This window comes from Athene cunicularia, assembly GCF_003259725.1.
Source record: "Athene cunicularia isolate RWA chromosome 1 unlocalized genomic scaffold, athCun1 chr1_part2, whole genome shotgun sequence".
Taxonomy (NCBI): Eukaryota; Metazoa; Chordata; class Aves; order Strigiformes; family Strigidae; genus Athene; species Athene cunicularia.
Genome location: NW_020799092.1, coordinates 19,659,907 through 19,682,754, shown reverse-complemented (window position 1 = coordinate 19,682,754; position 22,848 = coordinate 19,659,907). Strand labels below are relative to the sequence as shown.

The following is a 22,848-nucleotide window of genomic DNA, read 5'->3' as shown; positions in this document are numbered from 1 at the left end:
AGATACTACACCAAAGAAGTACAGGTCTGGAACAATCATGGCACTTACCATCTGTGTTCCCACACTTAGTGCAAGGGAAACAATTAACCGCCTCTGTCTTGTACTTGGCCCATTGAGGGTGTTCTCAGCCAGCACCAAAGCAGAGAGGACATCCAGGCGTTGCTCACTGTACTTTTTATCAGAAATTACTCTTTTCTTGATGACAGAAAGACATAAAAATGCAGAGAAGTTACCTAAGCCCAAAAGCAGTATCTTTTCTTTCCAAAGCTTATGGACTTGTCATAAATTGAGCATTTCTACAAATAAATTATGTTTTGTGAACAGGGATAACTGGATCCAGATTCACTTACTCTGTCAATTCAGTAGCATTACCTTTCTATACACTTAGAATATATGCAGTTCATCGTGGACATGGGTCAGGTTATACAGTATATAAACTGTGCAAGCTGCATGTCACTGCATGCCAATTTTAGATCTAAGGTACATCTAATTTAAAAACTTTAAGTTATTTTTTAATCCCTATTGATAACAAAATCCAGTTTACAGCTGAAGAGCCAGAAGATGTATAAACATGGTAATAATGATTAACTTGCAATTTTCTACAAGTTCTAGTTTATCAGAAAGACTAACTGCAAAAACATTTGCACAAATAAATGAAGGGAACCAGTCTTCTGGCTAAGAAGTTGAAGTCACAGACATATTTGTGAGTAGCAGCATAACTAGAAGAGGTACAGTTTCATGAAAAAGTTAAAGAAAACCTCTTCTGATTCTAATTATGTTCAACATGAAGCTCCTAACTTTACATGCTAAGGCTATGTTAGGTATATGCCTTAGATCTTACACCACTTAGAAACAAAATGAAGCAGATAAAAAAATATTAGTACTAATTAACCCTTCTATTTACCAGCATTTGCCTTTTACATGCTGAGTAATCAAAACATCAAGAATCGTTCACAAATGTGTTCTCCTTGATATCCCTCAAAACGCAAGTCTCAGCATATTTCTATGCATTTAGAAATAATTTGTAATGTAATTACAGATATAATTTGAAAAGGTTATGGAAGTTATCTAAATATATAAACTGTTTGTTTAAAGATATAGTTTTGAAGCTTGGAACTTCTTCAGCTCGTGCTATTCCTGACATATATACAGACCTCTCTTCCCCTTTCAGTTTTTTATAAGTACAAATATTTTTTTTTGCTTACACTAGAAAATACAGAGATATCAGATACAGAAATTGAGATTACAGTCAAATAAAAAGAAAATCTAATAACTGCATTGATATCAATATCATACATCCTTCGTAATTCTCCTACTGTGTGTGATGAAAGAATAAAACATCAGTAATACATCAGAACAAGTATATCAAAATCTTGTTTTCCCATCGGCCTTGATTTCAGAAATTCAAGATTTGATAAGCAAAATCTGCAGTAAACTAATCATGTTTATAGAAAAAAATATGTAGGTATTAGTGTCTCACCATCAAAAGCCCCCAGCAAAACTGAATTTATGCCCACATTAGACTACTGTAAGACACCATATATTAACCATTGCTGTTTTGCCAAGAGGACAAAGATTTAAACAAATAACAGCCCATTTGCTTAGACAACTGCAACAGATTGTTTTAAGAATGTGCATCAGAAGTGAGGAAATAGAGGTGAGTTTGTGAAAATCACTAGAAATGAAAACTGAAAAGAACTCAAGAGGAACATGACAAGAGCTGTAGCAATTAAGAGGAAGAGAGGAACCATTCTTGGTCAAAACCAGAGAGCTACCTATGCTGTACAGCTTCTAGGGCAAAGCTCTGACCTACTGGAAAGCTTATATATCTGTTGATTATGACAGAGCACTATGCTACAGAACTTGCAAAAATAAGAAAAAGATATTTAAAATTAAGATTTTTTTTAAGCACTCAGATAGGAAGATTTATTATTAGAACTTGAATTACATACCTTGGCTACAGAAATCGAGTGAAGAGCCTGATACTGCAGATGCTGAGCGATGTGCGTCACAGAATCTGCCACAACCATACTTCTTCGGTAAAACATGTGTTCTATTGCCTAAGTCAATCCCAAAACACAACAGTTCATGTAGTTACTGAAACTGTTGCCTTTAGAATTTGGCTTTATGCTGGCTGACTCATCCACACTGCAAACACAGACTTTTTCCACTTTGTGGTGTACTGTTAGTAGCAGTTGCAATTAACCCTTAGAAACTAAGAAAAATCAAACCATTCAAGAGCATTAAAAACATCAGAACTGATGTAAGCTTTGATGGGTTAATTTTGTTTTTTAAGTAATCTAGTTCTGTTCACCGTTGCTTTCTAAAGTTATTTCAGAGTATCTTTTGGAAAAAATAGCAGGAGAAGCATGAAGTCCTGCACCTGTAGAGGAACAATCCCATACACCACTATATACTAGGAGTCATCCAGCTGGGAAGCAACTTGGCAAAAAAGGATCTGAGGGTCCTGGCGGGCACTAAGTTGAACATAAGCCAGCACATGCCCTTACCACAAAGAAGGGTAATGGTCTCCTGGACTGCATTAGACAAAGTATTGCTGGCAGGTTGAAGGAGGTGATCCCTCCACTCTACTCAGCACTGGTAAAGCCACACCTGGAATGCTGGGTCCAGTTGTGGGATCATCAGTACAAGATAGATGTGAACATACTAGAGTCCAGCCAAGGGCCATGAATATAATTAAGGGATGGGAACATCTCATATATGAGGCTCAGAGCCAGGACTGTTCAGCCTGGAGAAGAGAAGGCTTGTGGGGAAATCTTATTAGTGTATATAAATACCTGAAGGCAGGATACAAGAGATACGGAGCCAGACTCTTTTCAGAGGTGCCCAGTGACAGGACAAGAGGTTGGTTGCCCAGGGAGGCTGTGAAGTCTCCATCCTTGGAGACAGTCAAAATCCATCTGGACACAGTCCTGCACAACCAGCTCTAGGAAGCCCTGCTTGAGCAGGAGGAAGTTGGACCTGACAGCCTTCAGAGGTCCCTTCCAACCTCAAACATTCTGTGGCACTGAAGAAGTTGGTTCAAAGTTACATAAAAATTGGTTCTAGCCTCCCAAATCTGTTCTCTAACCAAATCCAGCCTTGAACAAGAAGTCATCCATGCAAAAACACTTCCCATCTCAGGGTTTTTTGGTGTTTTTTTTACTATGTGAAGTTTGATCAATGCTCTCTGTAGAGGCCTACATGAACTAAACAATTTTCATTCAGTGACCTACCTTCAGAAGTTCCACAAGTCTGCACAGAGCTTTCACCGAGGTTTTGGTCATAGGTTTTTGCATTGACATGTAGAGATTCATTGTAGTTTTAATGATGGTGCTAAGACTGTATGCATAAAGAAAACCCTAAAAATAAAATGGGGGGGGGGGGAGAAGAATATTTTCACAACATATCAATCAAGTTGTTTTCTTTCATACATAACAGACATCTAATTTTTGCCTCTTCACACTACAGAACCTACCACTTAACAAGAAAGCCTGGGAACCCAAAGCGGAGTGAGACCCTTTGATTAGGCAGACATTATGAAACTGCCTACATGTCATTAGATCACCTGATCATTAACTTCTTCTAGAGCCATTCAAGTTAAATACAGGTCACTGAATTAAACAACCAACCACATAATCTAAAAGGTTGAATAATTTCAAACCTACTGTAAACCAACCCACCAAACAACTCCCATCCCCTCAAAAGCCAGACTACAACAAAAACAACCTAAAACTTCCAGATTCCATGGAATAAATACAGATGGTATTTATACAATTCTACTCCGAGTAGATCTGTCCATCCCACAATAAAAAAAGCAATCACTTCTAAATCAGTGTATGCTAAGCTTTTAAATACAATGTCAATTACATACAGCATGACAAAAAGGTTGTTCAACTAATTTCAAAGGAGAAGTAGTAACAATAAAAAGAGAGACTAAGAAAAGACAGCAAATGGTGTAGGAAACTCAAAATTTTGGTCTATAATGAATTAAATCCACTGAAAAGAATTCAAATATAAAAACCACAGATCCCAGAACATGTACATCTTTAGATATGGAAGATTCAAGATCATGCTTCTATCACACACCTATTCTCATCAGATTTCTGTCAGGCAGATAGATACATATAAAAACTAGCAAAAGATAAATTCAGAAATAAGATGCATCTTACATTAAGACTACATGCTGTTAGTAGGCCAAAAGAAAACCAGCTGCCTCGGAACGTAGTAAGATTCTTGCAAAGTACCATCACTAGGCAAAGCACAATGAAACACAAAACCTTTACTGTGGTATGTACTCTGCTAAATAAAACTAAATTAGACACTGGTTCAGTCCAACTTATGCACCTCATGACTGGCTCAAAAGGAAAAACCCCAAAATCTTTACTACAGAGGAAACAAAGCTTTCTTAAGTCAAGAGAAAAATTCAAAATTTTAGCCACTGAATATTTAATCAGATTCACTTTCCCCATAGGCCTTATGGAAAGACCTTTTACAGATTTATTTAAAAGAGTATCCACTGGGCATTTCAAGTTTTAGAATTCCCACACTGTAAAATAACAGAGATTGTCACAGTGCTTCCGTGATTTCTTTTTTATGTTCAACAACTTGCACCAAAACATGACTTCGCTGCATCACCACGTTAAAAGACTGCACACCTGGATGAAGACATTGCAGCGGTTAGAAAGATCTTCAGCAAATTTATCCACACGTTGCTCCTTTGACAAGATTGATTCCATTTTTGTCATCCATGAGCTCACAAAAACGTAATATGACTGCATATCTCTGGAGAAGGAAACAAAGAATGCTGCTCACTTCAAATAAGACAACTATGACGATTTTCTTTTCTCTTTCCAAAGCTTAAATTCTTGCAAGGGAAATATGTTAAATCTTCAGTCCCCAAAACAGTAACTCTCTATTCCCGAAAGTATCAGAACCTCATACTCATTTACATTTTATTTCTCTACAGGTAAAGATTAGTAAGTCTGCCAATTGTATCCGTACAAGCATACCCCAAAGAGTCAAAATCATCTATTTTTCAACAGAACAAGTGTCCCTCTTAGCAGTACATATACTGCACTTTAAATTAAAAAAGTAAAACTTCTAGAAAATGCTTTTAAACACTAGACAAGAGTCCTACACTGATGTTAATTTTTTCCCCTCCAAGTCTGGATTTTTGTTACATACATACACACAGAACTTGTCATTACATCAATGCCAGACTGAACTGCTCTTCAGTAACAGTTCTCCAGAAGTTAAACTGTTTTGATTACACTAGTCGTAATTGTTTCGATAGAGTTCATTTTCAAAACTGCTGTTTTTTCCATACTACAGAATTGTGACACTGCAATACTATTTGCTGTAGCAGTTAGAGCAGGAATGCATTCAGGTCATTAATTATGACATCAAAAATTATACTTTGAAGACTACTCATATTTAAGGCAACAGTCCAATTATCAAAGGCAGTGCAAGAATTTGTAAAAAGCAAGAAAAAGTTATTGGCAGAATTCAAATCAGCAGATGGATTTTCTTACAATATTTATTACGATATCCTCAGAATTGCGTGTCCAAAGAAGGACAATGAACCTGGTAAAGGGTCTAGAGCACAAGTCCTATGAGGAGCAGCTAAGGTTCTGGGGGTGTTTAGTCTGTAGAAAAGGAGGCTCAGGGGAGACCTTACTGCTCTCTACAACTACCTGAAAGAAGGTTGTAGCAAGGTGGGTATGGGTCTCCTCTCCCAAGTAACAAGCAATAAAACAAGAGGAAGTGGCCTCAAGTTGTGCCATGGGAAGTTCAGATTCGCTATTAGGAAAAATTTCTCACAGAAAGGGTTATCAAACCTGGGCAGCCTGATCCACTGCAAGTGGTTGAATCACCACCCCTGGAAGTATTTAAAAGACTTGTAGATGTCACACTTAGGGACACGGTTTAGTGAAGGGTTTGGCAGTGTTAGGTTTATGGTTGGACTCTTAAAGTTATCTTTTCCAACCTAAATGATTCTATGAAATGTCAGTGAATACCTACATATTTTTTTCAACCTTTTCTTAATCTTAAGAGCTGCAAAACATGACTTGTACCAGTGCCCAAGACCAAAAACAAAGCAGCAGTGCAATTATGCTCCATCCAGGAATTAAAACCTATGAAATAATTCAGTCAGAGCTCTTGAATCTTCCTGTGGATGTAGCATGCAGACCACAAAGAGATGGATGGAAACAGAAACAGGGCAGTAGTGAAAATAATCTGCCAGAGGATGATGTAGGCATGAAGTTGCTTTCCCCCTCTCCAAGCCAGTTCTGGCAGCTTGCATACAGGGCTGGAAAACAACCTGCAAAACGTAAGCTTTTACTTCTATTCCACAGACTCCATTTTCTATCTCCTTGCTTTGGTCTGCAACATAAAGAGAAATCTTAGCCCTATTATCACCCTATACAGTGCAGCACATACTGTTCATAAGACTGACAACTACAAAAAATTCCAACTCATCTTTAAACATATTCTAGAAAGAACTTGGAGAAGGAAATGACCTTCAAACTACATGCAGAGAACAAGAGCAGCCTTTTCAAATACAGATAATTTCAAGGACCATTAAACCAGCAATTGGAACAGTCATAAAGAAAGAAACACCTGCAGAGAAAGTATCATCACAAAGCAGAGGAAAAAAAACTCCTCTACAAGCCTACTAGCAACTTACCTCCATAAACACACAGAAAGCAGAGAGCCCTAACAGAAAACAAAGCAGCTCAGGTTACTAGACACTAGTTTAAGAAAGAAGGAAGTTGAAAGCATGGAAATAGAAATAACTGAAACAATCACATATTTAGAATTGCCAGGAACCCTTATTTTGGTGTTATAATGTAATAATACATTCTTCTGAAAGCATGACATGAAAAAAAGCTTTAATTCTGACCTACACTTTTTCAGCCACACTAACATACACGTATTGCTGTAGTGCAGTGGAAAAGTTGATTTAACATCACTGAGCAACAGCACATTGAATGAAGAAACACATGTGTTTATAAGCTATATGCCAAACAGCATCATGAAGCAGTATTCAGGAAGCATACTTGGTAAGTGACTGTGCCTTCTGCTGTAAAAAGTTCTCCCTTTGCATTTTAACTGCATGAATACTTTTCTTGTCCAGAAGTTTGGCAGCAGCCGGTATCTTGTGAATCAGGAAGTTGTCAGCAAACCAGATAATATTACCAGTTAACGTGATGGCTGGGACCTGGAGGGGGGAGAAATAAAAGGGGGAAATTACTACGAAGTGGCAACAAACGTGACTACAACATGTACTATGCCACCATGCATGCTTCTTACGCCTCTTTTGAACCATAACATACAATTCAGTTTATTTCTGCCTTTATGTTAAAAGAGGTTTCTCCCCTAGAGGTCCACTAAGAACACTATAGACAGAGTTATCACTGTAACTGATTCTACGTAAGTATTAGAGAATAATAATTTCTTAATACCATCTGATATGAAAAAGCCCCAAGCAACTTTAGGCTTAGATATCTTTCAAAATACATGTTTATAGCCAAGGTCAAAATCCACATTATTTATTCTGTCCCACAATACTTGTAACCCAAACAAGCTTTTGTCCTTACTGCCACATTAATCTCGAGATTAAACATATTAATGGTAATTTCAAGCTATTTTACCTTGCTGCTAAGTGAGTGCACAGGCTTTAGACCATTGTTAAGAGAAAATGGGAGGGGGTAGAATTATAAAGAGTAGAAAAATCTTAATTCTGCTTTCTGACTTGGTTTGGGGAATCGCAACCTTTCTTCTCCCAAGTCCATGCTATACTATGCAACTAAGAAAGTTATCTACTTCGTTACTAAAAATATTTTTCACCTCTTAATTACCGACAAAAAAATAAAGCATTCACCTTTTTACAGACATCCAACAATGACTTGTAAAACTTCTTGTCTATGGTCCGAAAAATCTGAAAATGCAGTACAAAGAGGCCACAAATGCCCACATATTTATCTCTCTGGTCAATTTCTGAAGGTTCACCTGCAGAAATACACCTTTTTTGAAGTGTACTCCTGGATAAACAATACAAACCATTTCAGAAACAGTAAAGCTGGCAAGACAATCATAAGCTTGCATTACCAAGTTTGGCTTCAACATTTGCAAAAGCTGTGCGAAGAGTATGAGCAAATTCTTCAGCAAATGTGCTGTTCTTTGACACTGACACTCCACCATTTACAGAATCAAATTGTTGCTCTATACAGGCCTGAGCAAAAAGGAAAAGAAAAAAGCATAGTGATAATGCCATGAATTTCAGACCTTAAAATAATACTGATTTTGCAACAGAAGAATACTACAGGAGCACACTGATTTAAGATTAATCTGAAGTTAGTCTTAAACTTCACAACATACATATTTTTAACTACACTTAATTATTTAATACAATAACAGAAAACATTAAAAACCTCTCTCATACCCAACATTCAAAAAGCCAGTTTATTTACTTCACATTTCTGTTAAGGGGCATTTTTAAAGAAACTGCTTGATGTGCTAGTGATTAGAAGGTAGATGCTTATTTGCATTACTACATTATAATATGTTACAAAGTATCCGTTAACTAAACAATATTATAATGCAAGTTTGCTTGCAGACTGTGGCTCGTGAACTTGTAGCATAAAACCCCACACCACTAGTGGCAGTTTACAAAAATTACCAAAACCCACACAGTAATAAAAAAATAAACATCCACTTCAGATTTTCTAAAGATATTAGCTAAGTCTCTAATGGAATTGTATTTAAGAATATTTTTCATATATTTTTGTTAGGAAAAGGTGTTTGCAGGACAGGAAGGAAAGGTTTCTGAATGAATACCAGACAAATCCCAGTGATGTCTCAAACATATAATGAAGTCTCTGTACTAATGCAAAACTAGAGAAATACAAGATGAAAAATGGATAGCTGGTAGCAACGTCCTTTGAAAAATAAGCCAAATTGGGCTTAATTATTCATTTACAATTTCCCTTTTGTAGGTTTCTACACAGCAAAACCTTCTTCCCTGTGTCACTTAAGATGTAACAGTAAGAACTGAACAATAATCCTGTTCAATCAACTTTGCTGTGACCAGATTCAGCAATGCTATCCTCTGCCCATTATGCCACAATATTCGATTTCAGGGTCTCAAACACACACTTTCCTAAAAAAAGGTGGCTTCTTGTATGAATACATTTACATTAGCTGTATTGAAAAAGGAATAATCCTTCTCATCAGCCTGTATATTTGCATGTTTCAGGGGTATACACCACTCAAGTTGTACCTAATGACAGCTCCCTGTCCTGTATGCTAGGAATGAGACAAAGTATATAACAAGAGGTCACACAACTTATTTTGAAGATTACTGAGGAGACCTTAACTTGCAGCTAAAATAAAGTGGACCTATGCTATGTAAGTCTGCCCACTATTAAAGTTTCTAATGAAAAACAGATTCCCTGTTAATACATAGTCCTAATGCCAAGTTGTTTGTGTTTCTTTAATTCTGCAAAGCAGCAAGCATTAAGTGCTACCATTCAAAGTCTGGCACAGTTCTAGCACATGAGAAGAGCAAGAAGTGATCTTACAATAGACCTCTTTTTTTTTTCCCTCCCCCATGCACAGATGCAAGAACCAAATTCACACATCACTGTATCCAGAACAAAACAAAATAAAAACAAACAAGGAAGTCATTCTAAAAAGAGTGTCACCTTAATGTAATAGTTTCCTCTATCATACTGGGGAACATTAATTTCATTACCTGAAATATCATTCCATCAAGTAACTGGCATTCCAGTTTTAACAGCAGCTTTTCAAATGGCTTCAGTTTATCTTCTTGAATCCCAAACTTAGATGGGTTGTGATGGACAGATTTTAGCAGCCTGTAAGGAGGATGTGTGGAACCCATACATACAACACAATTAGAACATACTAAGCGTTTTATCATATCCTGTACTATTTTGATAATAGATTTTAATTGCCCACATCCATGCCCAGCAGCAACTGCAGAATTAAAAACAACAAAACACACTAGGTCTGTATAATCCATTTGTATTTGAATAACTCCCTTTTTTTAGGTTTCAACAAAAGTTATTTTTCCGCTTATTTAACTACCTTTATAATTGTTGACTCTTCAGCTTTTACTTAAGATAGCATTCTTACTTATGCCCATCAGTATGGATAGGGATAGTCTTATATCAGTTCTGTACAAAATTAGATTTCTTATTGAATGTATTCTAAACCCCACCAACTATTACTCAAGCTGCTTACCGTGTATCACAAATGTCACATTCAGCACTTTAAAAACTTACTGGTCTTGTTAGAAGTACACAGCGAGAACTTAGCCTTGCTCTTCAGTGAGATTTCTGGAAAATTCTCAGGACTACCAAAATCCATGTTCCCACAGTGACTTTCTTAGAACACAGACACATGCATATGCTTTTATCTGTTATGTTGTTGGAGTGTTTTTCACACCTTCAGAAACACACCTCTTATACATGGTCCAGTGATCTTTCAGAGTGGCATGATTGTCAATTATTTCATCCAGAGTGATTAAGACTGTGAGCAACTCTCCCAGATGCTCGTACATTGCCTGGGTTTTTTTATTTTAAAAAAAAAAAAAAAAGTATTATAGTTATTAAAACCTTTATTGCAGTCATGCATGGCATATAAACTTTCAGTTCCTTTCAATACATTGTCAGCCAACAACAAATCTGCTAGAGAGCTAAATCAGAGATGTCTTCATTTGGTAGCTTAAAGACTTAGTATTAAAGTATATATTAAAGTATTTAAGACAGTATTTTGTAGTGACGTAAGGAACATTTGTTTGCATGCAGGCACCTCTAAGTTCACTGATGTATTTCAACTTTAAGGGTAGAATTTTTAAAATATTCTACTTGCAGAAGCACATACTGCACACAATAAGGGAGCATGCAAACACTTTTCAGCTAAGAAAGCTAGAATATGAATCCATGGAGATACCAGTCCTTTCCACATAAAGATCAGAAAAATCCAATTAACAAATTAAAACCTTTAAAGAAGATTCCAGGTTGAAAGTTGTACTTGCAACTCACTTTTTTGCTGCTTTTCTCAGGATTAATCATCAAGACATACATATATTAACATAAGCAAACAGGTCCCAAATCATTCCCACCTGAAAATGAACTCCAGATGTCTCTATAATTTTAGGTGCATTCCTGTAAATAAAATAAATATTTTAATGCCTTTTTAATCCTTAGAACAGGGCATATTTATCAATTCTGTATCATGGTGTGTTCTTTGTTTCCTGGGGTACATTTTTCTTCATTAACATAGTAACTTCAGAAATCAAAAGAACCTCAAAATCTGACTAAAAGTATATGCTATGTGAAATCTGTGTGCTATGATCAAATTTAATACTGCATTTTTAAATGTACAGCATGAGACTGGTTCAAACCACTGACTGTATTCAGGTGTGTATTGGCAATTCACAATTCAGTTATAAAACCAGCAAGTAGTCTTGATACATCCAGCCTTGTGGCCCAGAAGTACAAAAATCACTTCACATATTGAGCATGACTTGATTCAAGCTACACATCCAGCCTTGTTCATTCAGCACCATACAGAAAGCCTACCTTGTGCTGTAGTGCGAGGAAAAAATGAAAACAACAAAGAAAATGGTGAAGAATTATGCTATCCTACCTGGGTTGGGGGAGACAGAAGTAATCACAAGCCCTGCAGTTACATTTATAGCTAAACCCAACAGTTCTATTCAGAGTTAAACTTTCTTCATAGTTTTCAGAGGAGCTAAATCCCACAGCCCTTACTAAGCTCAACTTCAGGGCTTAAAACCATGGTTGCTCTGAGGAATATATACCACGATTTACATATTTAAAACAGACTGTGGAAGTAATCTGATTTTTAAGTTTCTGAAGCTACTGGTATCCACTCTATCAGTCAGAGGGAATCCCTCTCTCAAACAAAGCAAGGATGAAAGAGTAATAGTATCTTTTAATCATAAAGACTAAATGCCTCTGAAACATCAATGCTATCAAAAAATGACAAAAAAAATTTGCATCTCATTATATAAGAGCACCATCTTATCTAAAAATAAAACAAATCCACTTCTGTAACAGTTTATGAAGCCCAAACTTGCATAGCAAAGCACTCTCCGTATCTCTAGACAACAATATTCCAAAAGTGACCATGCCTTAGAACATATTTTATACATTTGTTTAACTACATAAAAACAACATAGCATTTTAGGGAATAATTACTTGTTGCTGGTATAGAGAACAGCCAACTGATGCACTACATTCACCACCACTTCATAACATCGGGTAACAAAGCAAGACAGCTCCTGAAATACAAGAAAATAAAACGCATATATATGTACAGACCCTCATACACAAGTTGTCATTACATCCAAAACACTGAACATTAACCACTGAACTTGCAGCACAAGCTCCAGATACATTTCTAATCCAGTGGACAGACCTACAGCAGGGTGGAAAACATCCTACTAACAGCTCTGAAAAAGGATCTGGGACTAAGCTATGAAGCTACCGAACACAAGCTTCCAATTCAACTTGGACTATTTATACTATTGGTTCAATTTATTAAAGACAGTAAGAAGTGACTTTACAACAGCAACCAAGTACTTGCAGAGAGAATATTCCTGACAGCAAAGGCTGTGCCTTTCCCCACTAGATCCAAGAGTCACACTATGGGAGCTGGCAGCAGCTGAATTCAAATTAGAAATTACACAGAAGTCTGGACCTACTGCAAGAGTGCTAAAGCACAGAATAACACTTTCAAAAAAACAAGACAATGTCTTTGAGAGGCATGCTTGACTAAAGCAGAACTTGAGCTCAGTTACATAGTACAAAATGAGTAAGAACAGAGAAGCTTTGACCGCATAAAGGACTATCTTAATTTTTATAATGAATTTTAACAAGGCATTCCTTGAGCAACAGGATAAACGGATCTTGAGTCTCCCTTAACTGCAATGATATTTGCTCATTAATTCACCCTATAATCCCATCAAGGAAAAGTCAGCATGTGATGAATCTAGCCAGTCAGCACACAGATGGCTTCATAGCAGACAGCCCACACTGGCTAACCAGCTAGCCTGCCATTCCTGCCAGGAGACTGGCTAACAGCTGAATTCTGTCTTCCCCTCCATCAAAAATAGATCTTATTTGGGCTTATGCCTTCTATTAGTCACCGATTTTTGCAAAACATAAAAGTGTTATTACTTCTTATACTTTCATTGCTCTAGCAAATGCAGCTGACACAAGCTAACGGATTAAAGAGGAATGGTTTAACAGACAAGTGAGATCGTTTCCTGGGGAAGGGGCACCAGCTGCCATTTTAAAACTTCCAGGAAATAGTCCAATTTTACAGCACATGCATATAAACTGCTACATAATATAGACAAGATTATAATTTTAGAGTTCTTCAAATACCTGTCTTCTGCAGGATCGAGAGTACCTAACTAGTGTTTCACAGCATTATTTTGGTAATTTAAAAAAAGAACGTTTTTGACACAGTAAATTTGAGGCTATTACATCTAGTTAATCAAGAAATCCTGAACTCAGAAGAGCCAATAAACCAATACATGGACATTAGCTCTATGAAAGCAACATTTCACCTCTTTTGTCATTTTCATTCATATTTTCACACCACCTTTGGGGATACACTTCTAACATTAACCAGAGCAGCATTCCCCAGTCTAAGGAGATAGACTACTACTACTGAGTGGATTTAGGGGAACACAACAGTTGAAAAGGAACAGACTCAATAAGAAAAATGTTTTCCTCATAGCTTTACCCAAAGCAATACACACTTGTTAGCGTAGTAACCCTGCCTTTGGGGCAACATCCTACATCTCCCTTCTTCCAAAGTTTCTCAATAATCAGCAAGCCATAGTAGCTTACATAGAAAGTGGGGTCACAACCCATACTGCTATATTTTTGTGTAGCGTTTACCTCACATACACATCAGCACATAAATAAACAATCTTGTTCTGCAGAGTGGGATTGCAATGCACTCAGGCAGGGAAACAAAAAGGGTTTGAAAGACACAAGCATAGGGTAGCACCATTTCAGAACCACTATAAGGTCTCAAAAATCTGCTCAGAAAGAAACAGAGGATAAACAATGAAACTCACAAAGCTGATAGGGTGAAAAGCTTGAAAATTGAGGGGAAAAAAAACCAAATCAAGATATCCTAATAACTAACTGCACTTGGGCATGGTAAAAGAGCTTGAGAAACAACTTCCTATAGGATTCAACATGTGACTCAGCAAATGACTACTGTCATGCTACTCTACAGCAAGAACAGGATTTATAACCTTTGTTAAACTAGAATTTGTTTGGACATTCTGGAAGCTTCCTGTACAGTCTCAATTTCAACAAAGATATTTCATTACAAGCAATATTGCATAAAAATAGAAACGTTTTGGGGAACAGGACAGTCACTTATACTATAAAGACAAAACAATTCCACAGTAGGCTGAAAACCAAGAGCACAGGAAATCCTCATAAGAAACACAGATCCTGTTTTCATGCAAAGGACCCTGATAACAACCAAACTGTATAAGAAATTAGTGTTCTTCCCTAAAAGTCTGAGTAAAGCACAAGTAATTTCTTCCAGGTACATGTTATAATTTTGCTCTCTTCTATCAGCTAAAGAAGACGTATAAACAATTAATTCATTCCCAATGTTCAGTGAAAACTGAAACCTACCAATCAAAACCATAAAAAGAGGTATCTAACTTTACCATCAAATGAAATAACCCCAATTTATCTTCTCTTACTGAAATTTTCTTAAATAAATTCTTATTTCTTTGCGCAATGATTACACACACTGTAATTTTGTCTTTCACTAGATTTCCAGAGTTTTAGAAAAGTATAAAAAAATCAAATCAATGCATGATCTGTCAGCTGGTTGTGACAGGTCTGCAGGCAAAACACAGTAATATATCAAATGACTACAGTGCCTTTCAGCAAGATGCAAACAGGATACTGCAGACTCTTAAATCCACTTTGCAAGTAAAATTAAGATTATAATTGCTGTCAAAAAAAAAAAAATCAAAACATACTCTACCTGCAAGAAAGAAACAAATCTTCCCATCTGTATTTGGCAATCTCCCTCCACCATGCTGGAATCTGTGGCTTAAAAGACAAACATTTGTCACCACTTATAAAAAACTGTTTTATACCTGTAAAATTAACATTGAAGCTTGCCCTCCAAGACATTTGTTTGTCATACATGCAGAACTCACTATTATAAGCATACTGATAGAGCATTAAAAACTTCTAATTTTGCTTTCCTAACTGGGCTTATTTATTTTTGAAGTTTTTATCATTAAAAATTACATTGTTTATAAATTAGACCCCAAAGAGGAAAAAAGTCTCCATCACCTGGAAGAAAATAAAGAATATGAAATGTAATTCTTTAAAGGCATATATATAATGCAATTTTATACAAAAGTTTCCTCTTTAAGTTTGTATGTAAATACTAGGTATTTATATTGCAAGGAACATTCACTGGTAATTATTTACTGAAAGAATATACTACATCATTAATCAGAAGAAAGAGATGTGTAGCATAACATTTCCTCAAGAATTTTTTTTTTTCCCCCTACATATCATCCTGCACACCAGAACTGGCTCATCACCATAGTTTCAAAGAATTAATTGTGTGACAAAGTACACTAACAGGATCTATGAAATACAGTAATTCCACCACCAGTGCCAAGTTGTTCCAGTCAGCTGGAGCAGCTGTAATACCTCCTGACAAAATACAGGCATTTTAATGTGTTGACAGGTTAATGCGCTAGACTTGAGATTTTTCTACTGGGCCACTCCGAGCAAAAATGGCTTACAATTGCAAGTTTACCTACATAAAAACTGCAGGCCTTATTACTTCATAAAATATGTTCTTTCAGAGCAGTCACCAGAAACTAAAAGAATCTTCATACTTCTGTAAGATGGAGCTCTGAGACAAAATTCTAAATATTGCATGCTTCCCCTTTACACATTTTATGTAACCTTTACTCTTGTTAGTGTATGTCCAAAAAACCCCTATCCAACTAACTAAAATTAGAGTAGCCCTGTGTTTCTTATACAGAAGAAAAAGGCCAGCAGAATATTTGTTTAAATTTCAACCATCCTTTGCCAGCTGTTTTAAGTAAGCAAGCTTGCTGTTATCAAAGCAGATGCTACAAGGAGTGATATGGAAGTGCAGAACCTAAATTTCTGCATTCCTACCTATACACACAGAAGGCTGACCTCTCAGTTCCTGCCATTCTCAAGCATTCCCTGCAGACACGTCAGGGACAAACTGCTGCTGTAATATGTTAATCTGATATTTTTCATGCTAGAGACATGGAGAATTTTTCAGGGATCCCCTAGTATTGTTTTGGCAGCATATCACTTTCTTTAAAGATATTTAAAACCATGTCTGATAAGAAGTGAGAATCTGCTAAGAAAAAAAAAAAAAACGAAACACCAACCCACACTTTTTCACATTCCTTAACTGAACCACAACAGTCTACTAATACAGCACTTAAAAGAATGATAAGCAGTCCCCAGCTCAAAGATTGCACATTCCCCAATTCTTCTGTCACAGTCAAGGCTCTTGAAAAACTTCTTAAAAGTCCTTGTATAAGACTACTATGAAAAGGCCTTCTCTTTCTCTCAAATTTCTGAAATAGAAAACTAAAGTAGGTAGTATGTCTCTAAATCAACTCGTTAATATATTCAGTCCTCAGGACCAAGACGTGTGCTTATCCCCAGACTAGCATCCTTTAAGGTGGAAGCTTAAGACCAATCCTTTGGAGGAGTTACCAGTTTAACTCCAAGACAAAAAGCAGCTTTCATTTAAAACTGTTCATGATTTGTCAACTGAATTGACTTACAATCACTTATGTCCCATTGTTATGCTATGGTCTAAACAGTCATATGAGTACTAGTACCTGCACTTGAAGGACAGGTGACACTAACACACTGCAGCTTCTCTTGGAACAAATGATTGCAGAATTAAAGTGATTTTTTAATGGTTTTATTACAATCAAATTACAGATTTATCATTTTACAACAACCAATGTAAAATCTAGTCCCAATAGGCTGTAAGTTGGTTTAGGCTGTATTTACTGTGAAAAAATAGGTTTTCAACATCATACTTTGAAAAACAGCACCTACAGTATATAAGCTGTACGTTAAACCTTTAATACAACATCAACAGCCCATACTCCCTACTTCCCATGTAAATAAGGCTGCAACAAAACTTCCTGTTAATATAACACTGCAAGTAATGGGGCTTTACAGGTAAATCTTGTTGACTTGAGCTAACTCGGGACAGTTACAAGACACTAACATATATCCCTATAACCTCAAAGTCCATTAGTTGGCATTCATTGGTCAAAGATACAGAGAATGCACGTATCTGTATTATAAAGTTACACTTATTGTAGCATTTAATACAACCTGAAGCAATAATAAAACTACAAACTTTTACAGTAAAGGGAGCTACTTACCTCCTTCTCCATAAAACAAGAGGCCATTATAAAATTTAGTTTCTGCCTAACAACAAAAGCAGAAATTTGTTTTTTAATAAATAGGATATATGTAATCATGCTACAAAAATTATTTAGACATCGTATCTTGTTTCTTTACTGCTAAAGAATAAATCTATATATCAGCTTGCCAATCTGCAAACATTTTCATACATAGTAATAAAAAAGCCAGATTTACCTCATATTTTAACTTCTTGATTTCACAGCAAAGAGCAGCATACACAGTTATTACTTTGTTTAGAACCTAGACTCAAAGGGGGGAAAAAAAACCACAGAGATTATAAACAGATTCACATTTAGAAGGCTTAGTTTTAGCTAGAATAACTCTATTTTTTTAAAAAATATTTTTTTAAGTATACAGCACTTACCTTGTTTTCTGTCTTTATGAGCTCCAATAGGGAGGACTGTTCGTATGGCAAAAGCTAAAATAAAATTAAAAAAAAAAACAAAAAAACACCAAAAAAAACCAAAGAGCTTTAGAAAATATTGGTAAAAAAACCACGTTTACCCAACTAGGTATTCCCTCCCCACAGTTTAATCTCAAATAGGGTCAGTAATAAGAGAACAATAATTGCACAACAATGGCAACCTATGCTGCAGGATACCTCAGCTCTTCACATTTACATGGAAAAATCTTTCCTTTCACTCTAAGCAAAAAATCAAATAACTAGGTATACTATACAGCATTTACAACAATTTACTTACGAAACTTGGAAAGCAAAAGTATGGTTATTATGAAGCATGTAGAAAAACAGCTCAGGAAACCTAAAACATGAATTAAGAATCCCGAATGCAGGAAACAGAATGCATAATGTGTATCTGTATGCTGGCACTGACATTTTGAAGTCAGCCATGATATTGGCTAGTTCATATACATCCAGCACTGTGGTGGACCTACAGATAATTTATTCAAATTACTCAGACAGATGATGACTGAGAGTGCACCCTCAGCACAGACAAGTTCCATATAGTAACAAAAGTGCTTTTAAACGATGTCTGCAAATTCAGTGAAGAGAAAAAAAAATAAATTCTCCACAGAGGACAGAGAACTTATGACCAAGGAAACAGCCACCTCTGGAGGACAGAAAATACCAAGGCCATTAAGTCAAAACACAACTAAAAATACACACAGTTTGCTCTGCCTTTATACACCTATTACTGAGCTCTTCTAGCACCTCAACCCCTCAGATAAAAACACTGACACCCACAGGGAAGAAGTTTGCTGAAATTAGCCTTCTCAACACACAAAAAACTACAGATTCATTTAAATTCCACTAGTATCCAAAAGACTGGAAAGGAATAATATGAAAATATCTTCTCTTATGTACAAATTTATTAATTACTTGATAATTAAAATAGCATTGGATAGGTTTCTCAAACACAGAAATCAATATTTTTAAGAGCATAAATGCATCAAGCTTTTACTTCTGAGGGAAGGAGGAACCAGGAAAATAACAGTCGCAATGAATATTAAATATATGAAGACCTTTAATGCAATGGGGTCAAGACTGAAGTCCCAAACATCTCCAATAGAGTCATCCAAAGCATCTTCAATTCTCTTCAGCTGAGATGTATATTCCTCAAGAAATTTTCCGTAATTCTTCAACTGCACTTCAGCATGAATTTCTGAGAATTGATAACATTTGTACAATTTTACAGACTGTTCAGTAAACTGCAATATCAAAAATTCTATTAAAAATTTCATCTATAGCTATTCAGCTTTAGTATGTTCCTTATTTTGTTGCATTTTTCCTTAACACAACTGTATTGTTAATACAAAGTTATTTGTGCAAAAACAATTCCACAACTGAGTATCATTTAAAAGAAATCCGAATACTACTTAAAGAATATCAAACACCTAAGCAGTTTGCAGAAAATTGTATTTTAAGATAACATACATTTTCAAACTAAGATCTTAAAAAACTTAACCACATCAAGATGCTGAGTAAATGACTGTAGAAAACATAACACAACAGGTGATTCTACCCATCAGCTGAACCAGTACATACACAATTCCATTAGAACTTTGAGGCAATGTGTCTAATAACTTCTGAGTTGTATTAGTAGCAATCCTCTCTTCCTGATACCTCTCAGTACGTTACCCGAGCATTACATGGGTAGTTTATGGCCTTTAATCATTCCCCTCACTTGCAAATTCACATCTTCAAGAGGAACTTTTCTTCTGCTTAGCACGTGGTCATTCAAATGCACAGCTGTCCTGCTACTGTTAGGGGCAAGTAGGTTCAAAAGGCAACACTCAAGCTGATCAAACACCAAGGGTGATATTAATTAGCAAAGTAAGACTAAAGACAGTTTGTCCACAGAAGTTTCATTCACACTATCCTGATCTTTTTTCTTCCCACAGTAAGACACTTTCCCCCTTCTCCCCCCCTCAAATTATATACAATTACTAAATTGCATAATCTGAACTACAGAATGAATGACTACAGCTCAAGGCTTCTCTGAATAGTAAGGAAGTACAGTCCTTTTTCATATGAAGACCAAAGTGTCTTCCCCATAATCAGATAACAAATCTTATAGCTTGTGATCTTCTATTTGTTGAAAACAGGATTATCTAAGAAAGTAAGTAAATGCAAGTCAGCTGAACAACTGAACTTTAGTAAACAAGAAGTCAACTTTCACATAGCTTTATACGTGCCTTTTTCACATTTCGTCAAGTAGGCTGCTCTAGAAAGCCAAAAACCTATATTACTTTATTCTGCATATTTCTGCATCTTCTGCATCTCTTACTCATCCACATTACCAATAACTGAGCCAAACGGTAGCTGATGGCTACTTCAGTGGGAGAGCACTGCTGAATCAATTATCACTTAGAAAATTTTTTGGAGAAAGTATTTGGCTGAGACACTGCACCCAGCATAAGGTGAAAAATGAATAAGGACAAATTAATAAGGAAAAGATAAGAAGGACTATGCACAGGAAGGTTGAGACTGAGAAGGAGAAATGACTGCAGCAAAGTCCTTAATTAATCCTAAACTACCACTTTGAAGCCAGCAGCAATGCCAACCATAAGGGCACATGGACTGCAAAGCCTAATCCAAAGAAGTACAGTAAACTCCCACACTAAGTTCTGCTTTAGTGCCACTGGATTTTACCTGTACCTGCAGTCTGGACAGCTCACAGGCACTGTCAAAATAAGGTGACAGAATTTCATGTATATGGATAAGAAGCAAGTGAACAAAAAACTCTCCATCAGCCATGTGCACTCCAGACAGTGATGTGCAGCCCTGGAGTTGCATCATCATATTATTCTATTCCATCAAATTAATCTCATCTTTTGGGTTCCTTTCAGTGCTAAAAGCTCTGCTGCAGAAAACCAGTGATAGATGCAGAGCCCTGCAAAATGAAGTTTAACTAAGTACCATGTCAGCTTTTTTACTGCTTTAGCAAAAGAAAATTTGGAGTATGGAGACAGTATTACAGAGGTATGCTGCAGTATTCCCACAACCCCATCTCCTCCCTTCACACAAAAGAAAAGTGAAGAGCAACTGACTGAGATATTGGAGCTTTATATGAAGAACAGAAAAAGTTTCCAAGTCATACAAAAGTAGAAAATTGGCACTGCTGTTCAAATCAATTCACTATGAAACAGGCAACATTTCTCAAAATCCAGCACCAGTGTTCTGCTAGAGACACACAAACTATCACCTTACCATCAGTCAAATTATGTTTTTTTAACAAGGCTATAGCTCAACATAACCGATATTAAATATTTCCAAATACTTAACTATTGATAGCCATCAATCTGCCACCCTGTATTGGTCATATAGAAAAGGCAGGGGTGAACAATTTCTCACTATTTTAGAGAGACAAGAGAGTGAAAGCTATTAGCTAGGCAGAGATTGGCAGGGTTGAATTGATAATAAATTATTGGGGGAAGCTTTTTAAGATGCAGCAAATTTTTCCTAAACAAACTGGCTTACATGGAAAAAGAAATCACAGAAAGCAGGTATCTGCTTTTTCTTCAGAGCAGCACATATACTTCATAAGGTATAAACTGCTTACAATAAAGTTTGATTTAGTTTCTCCTCAGGTGATAAAATGAAGGCATTACAATTGGAATAATGCAAGAGATCTATTCAGCAGTACAGATCCCCAAACTTTTTCCATAAAATCAGCAGTATCAATATGCAGTGGACTTATTCTCACAGCAGGATTTGCAAGTGTTACATCCATAAATATCTAGGGCAGAGATGCAATAAATCAGACTGACTTAGTATCTTGTGTCCTCCATTGAGAGCATCATAATTGCTAAGGGTTAGTGACATAGGTATAAAGTGAAAGCAGACAACAGCAAAAAATATTTTTCAAGTCACAGGATTTTTCTTTGACTTTTCTGTAGGAGAATGTTGTGTGTTGCTCTCAACAGAAGATCAGCCTGTTTGTTCACTGTCAAGATGGTGGTAATAAAGCATATTATGTCATGTAAAGTTATCGTAGCTGCACTTAATGACATGGACAAACTAGTGGAGATCTGTCATTTTAAGTAAAAGCTATGTTTTCCATTCCGCAGCTTGAGAACTAGTAAAAATCTTGGCTCAGGACAGCTTCACTTTCCACTGAAATCCAAATTAAATGAACATGGCATAAACAGTTTCATCCCTGGGGATAACATTCTATGTGAAACAGTTGGTCCACGAGTGACATATTTTCACAGCAACACCTGGTGTAATTAATTTGGCACAGACCGATTTACAGTGTGTATTACAGTGTGACAACCATGTATGTTCCCTGTTTAGAAAGTAGGTCACCTCCACGGGCTGAGAAAAACGTGGATTTTGACAGACACACAAGCCCACTGTCAAAGACTTAACCATCACAAGGTCTTAATTATTTTTTAAGAACAAAACGGCAAGTGACCACCCAACTCCATACCAGAAAACCTTTTCCAATGGAAGCTGCACACAACTAATTTCGATACGACTTCTCTAACTAACCGAGGAAGCAACTGCAAAAATTTGTGAGCTATGAAATAGGATCGGGAAGGAAACAAACACCATCACCACGACAGGCATCTGCTCCTCCTGTTCGTGCAAGGAAAGTCACGCAAGCCTGTCTGCCCCCTCCCTGCCACCCCGGGGGCACTGGAGACGACTCCCCAGAGGAGTAAAGGATGAAGGATTGGAAAAGCCGCTCTCCCACCCCAAACAACCTCTGACCAGGGAGAGAATGGTGGGAGGAAAAAAGGTCACCGCGACAGGCCACCCCCGCAGGCCTGACCGGAGGAGGAGCAGCACCCAGCTGGCGGCGGGGGGAAGGGGCGCGGC

The 22,848-nt window shown here is 36.7% G+C and overlaps 1 protein-coding gene across 1 annotated transcript in view; it reads right to left on the bottom strand.

Annotated features, from left to right (window-relative positions):
• Positions 1–22,848, bottom strand: part of WASHC4 (WASH complex subunit 4) — a 41,475-nt gene that overhangs the window by 18,155 nt on the left and 472 nt on the right. Inside the window, exons 2-17 of the mRNA XM_026863918.1 lie at positions 19,047–19,232; positions 17,929–17,982; positions 17,739–17,804; positions 17,522–17,567; positions 15,088–15,155; positions 12,255–12,337; positions 11,153–11,195; positions 10,488–10,591; positions 9,761–9,881; positions 8,116–8,239; positions 7,889–8,016; positions 7,065–7,225; positions 4,659–4,785; positions 3,237–3,362; positions 1,953–2,060; positions 49–195 (exon numbers count right to left, since the gene is read on the bottom strand). Coding sequence (XP_026719719.1) covers positions 49–195; positions 1,953–2,060; positions 3,237–3,362; positions 4,659–4,785; positions 7,065–7,225; positions 7,889–8,016; positions 8,116–8,239; positions 9,761–9,881; positions 10,488–10,591; positions 11,153–11,195; positions 12,255–12,337; positions 15,088–15,155; positions 17,522–17,567; positions 17,739–17,804; positions 17,929–17,982; positions 19,047–19,232 — 1,692 coding nt within the window. The remainder of the gene's footprint in view (positions 1–48; positions 196–1,952; positions 2,061–3,236; positions 3,363–4,658; positions 4,786–7,064; positions 7,226–7,888; positions 8,017–8,115; positions 8,240–9,760; positions 9,882–10,487; positions 10,592–11,152; positions 11,196–12,254; positions 12,338–15,087; positions 15,156–17,521; positions 17,568–17,738; positions 17,805–17,928; positions 17,983–19,046; positions 19,233–22,848) is intronic.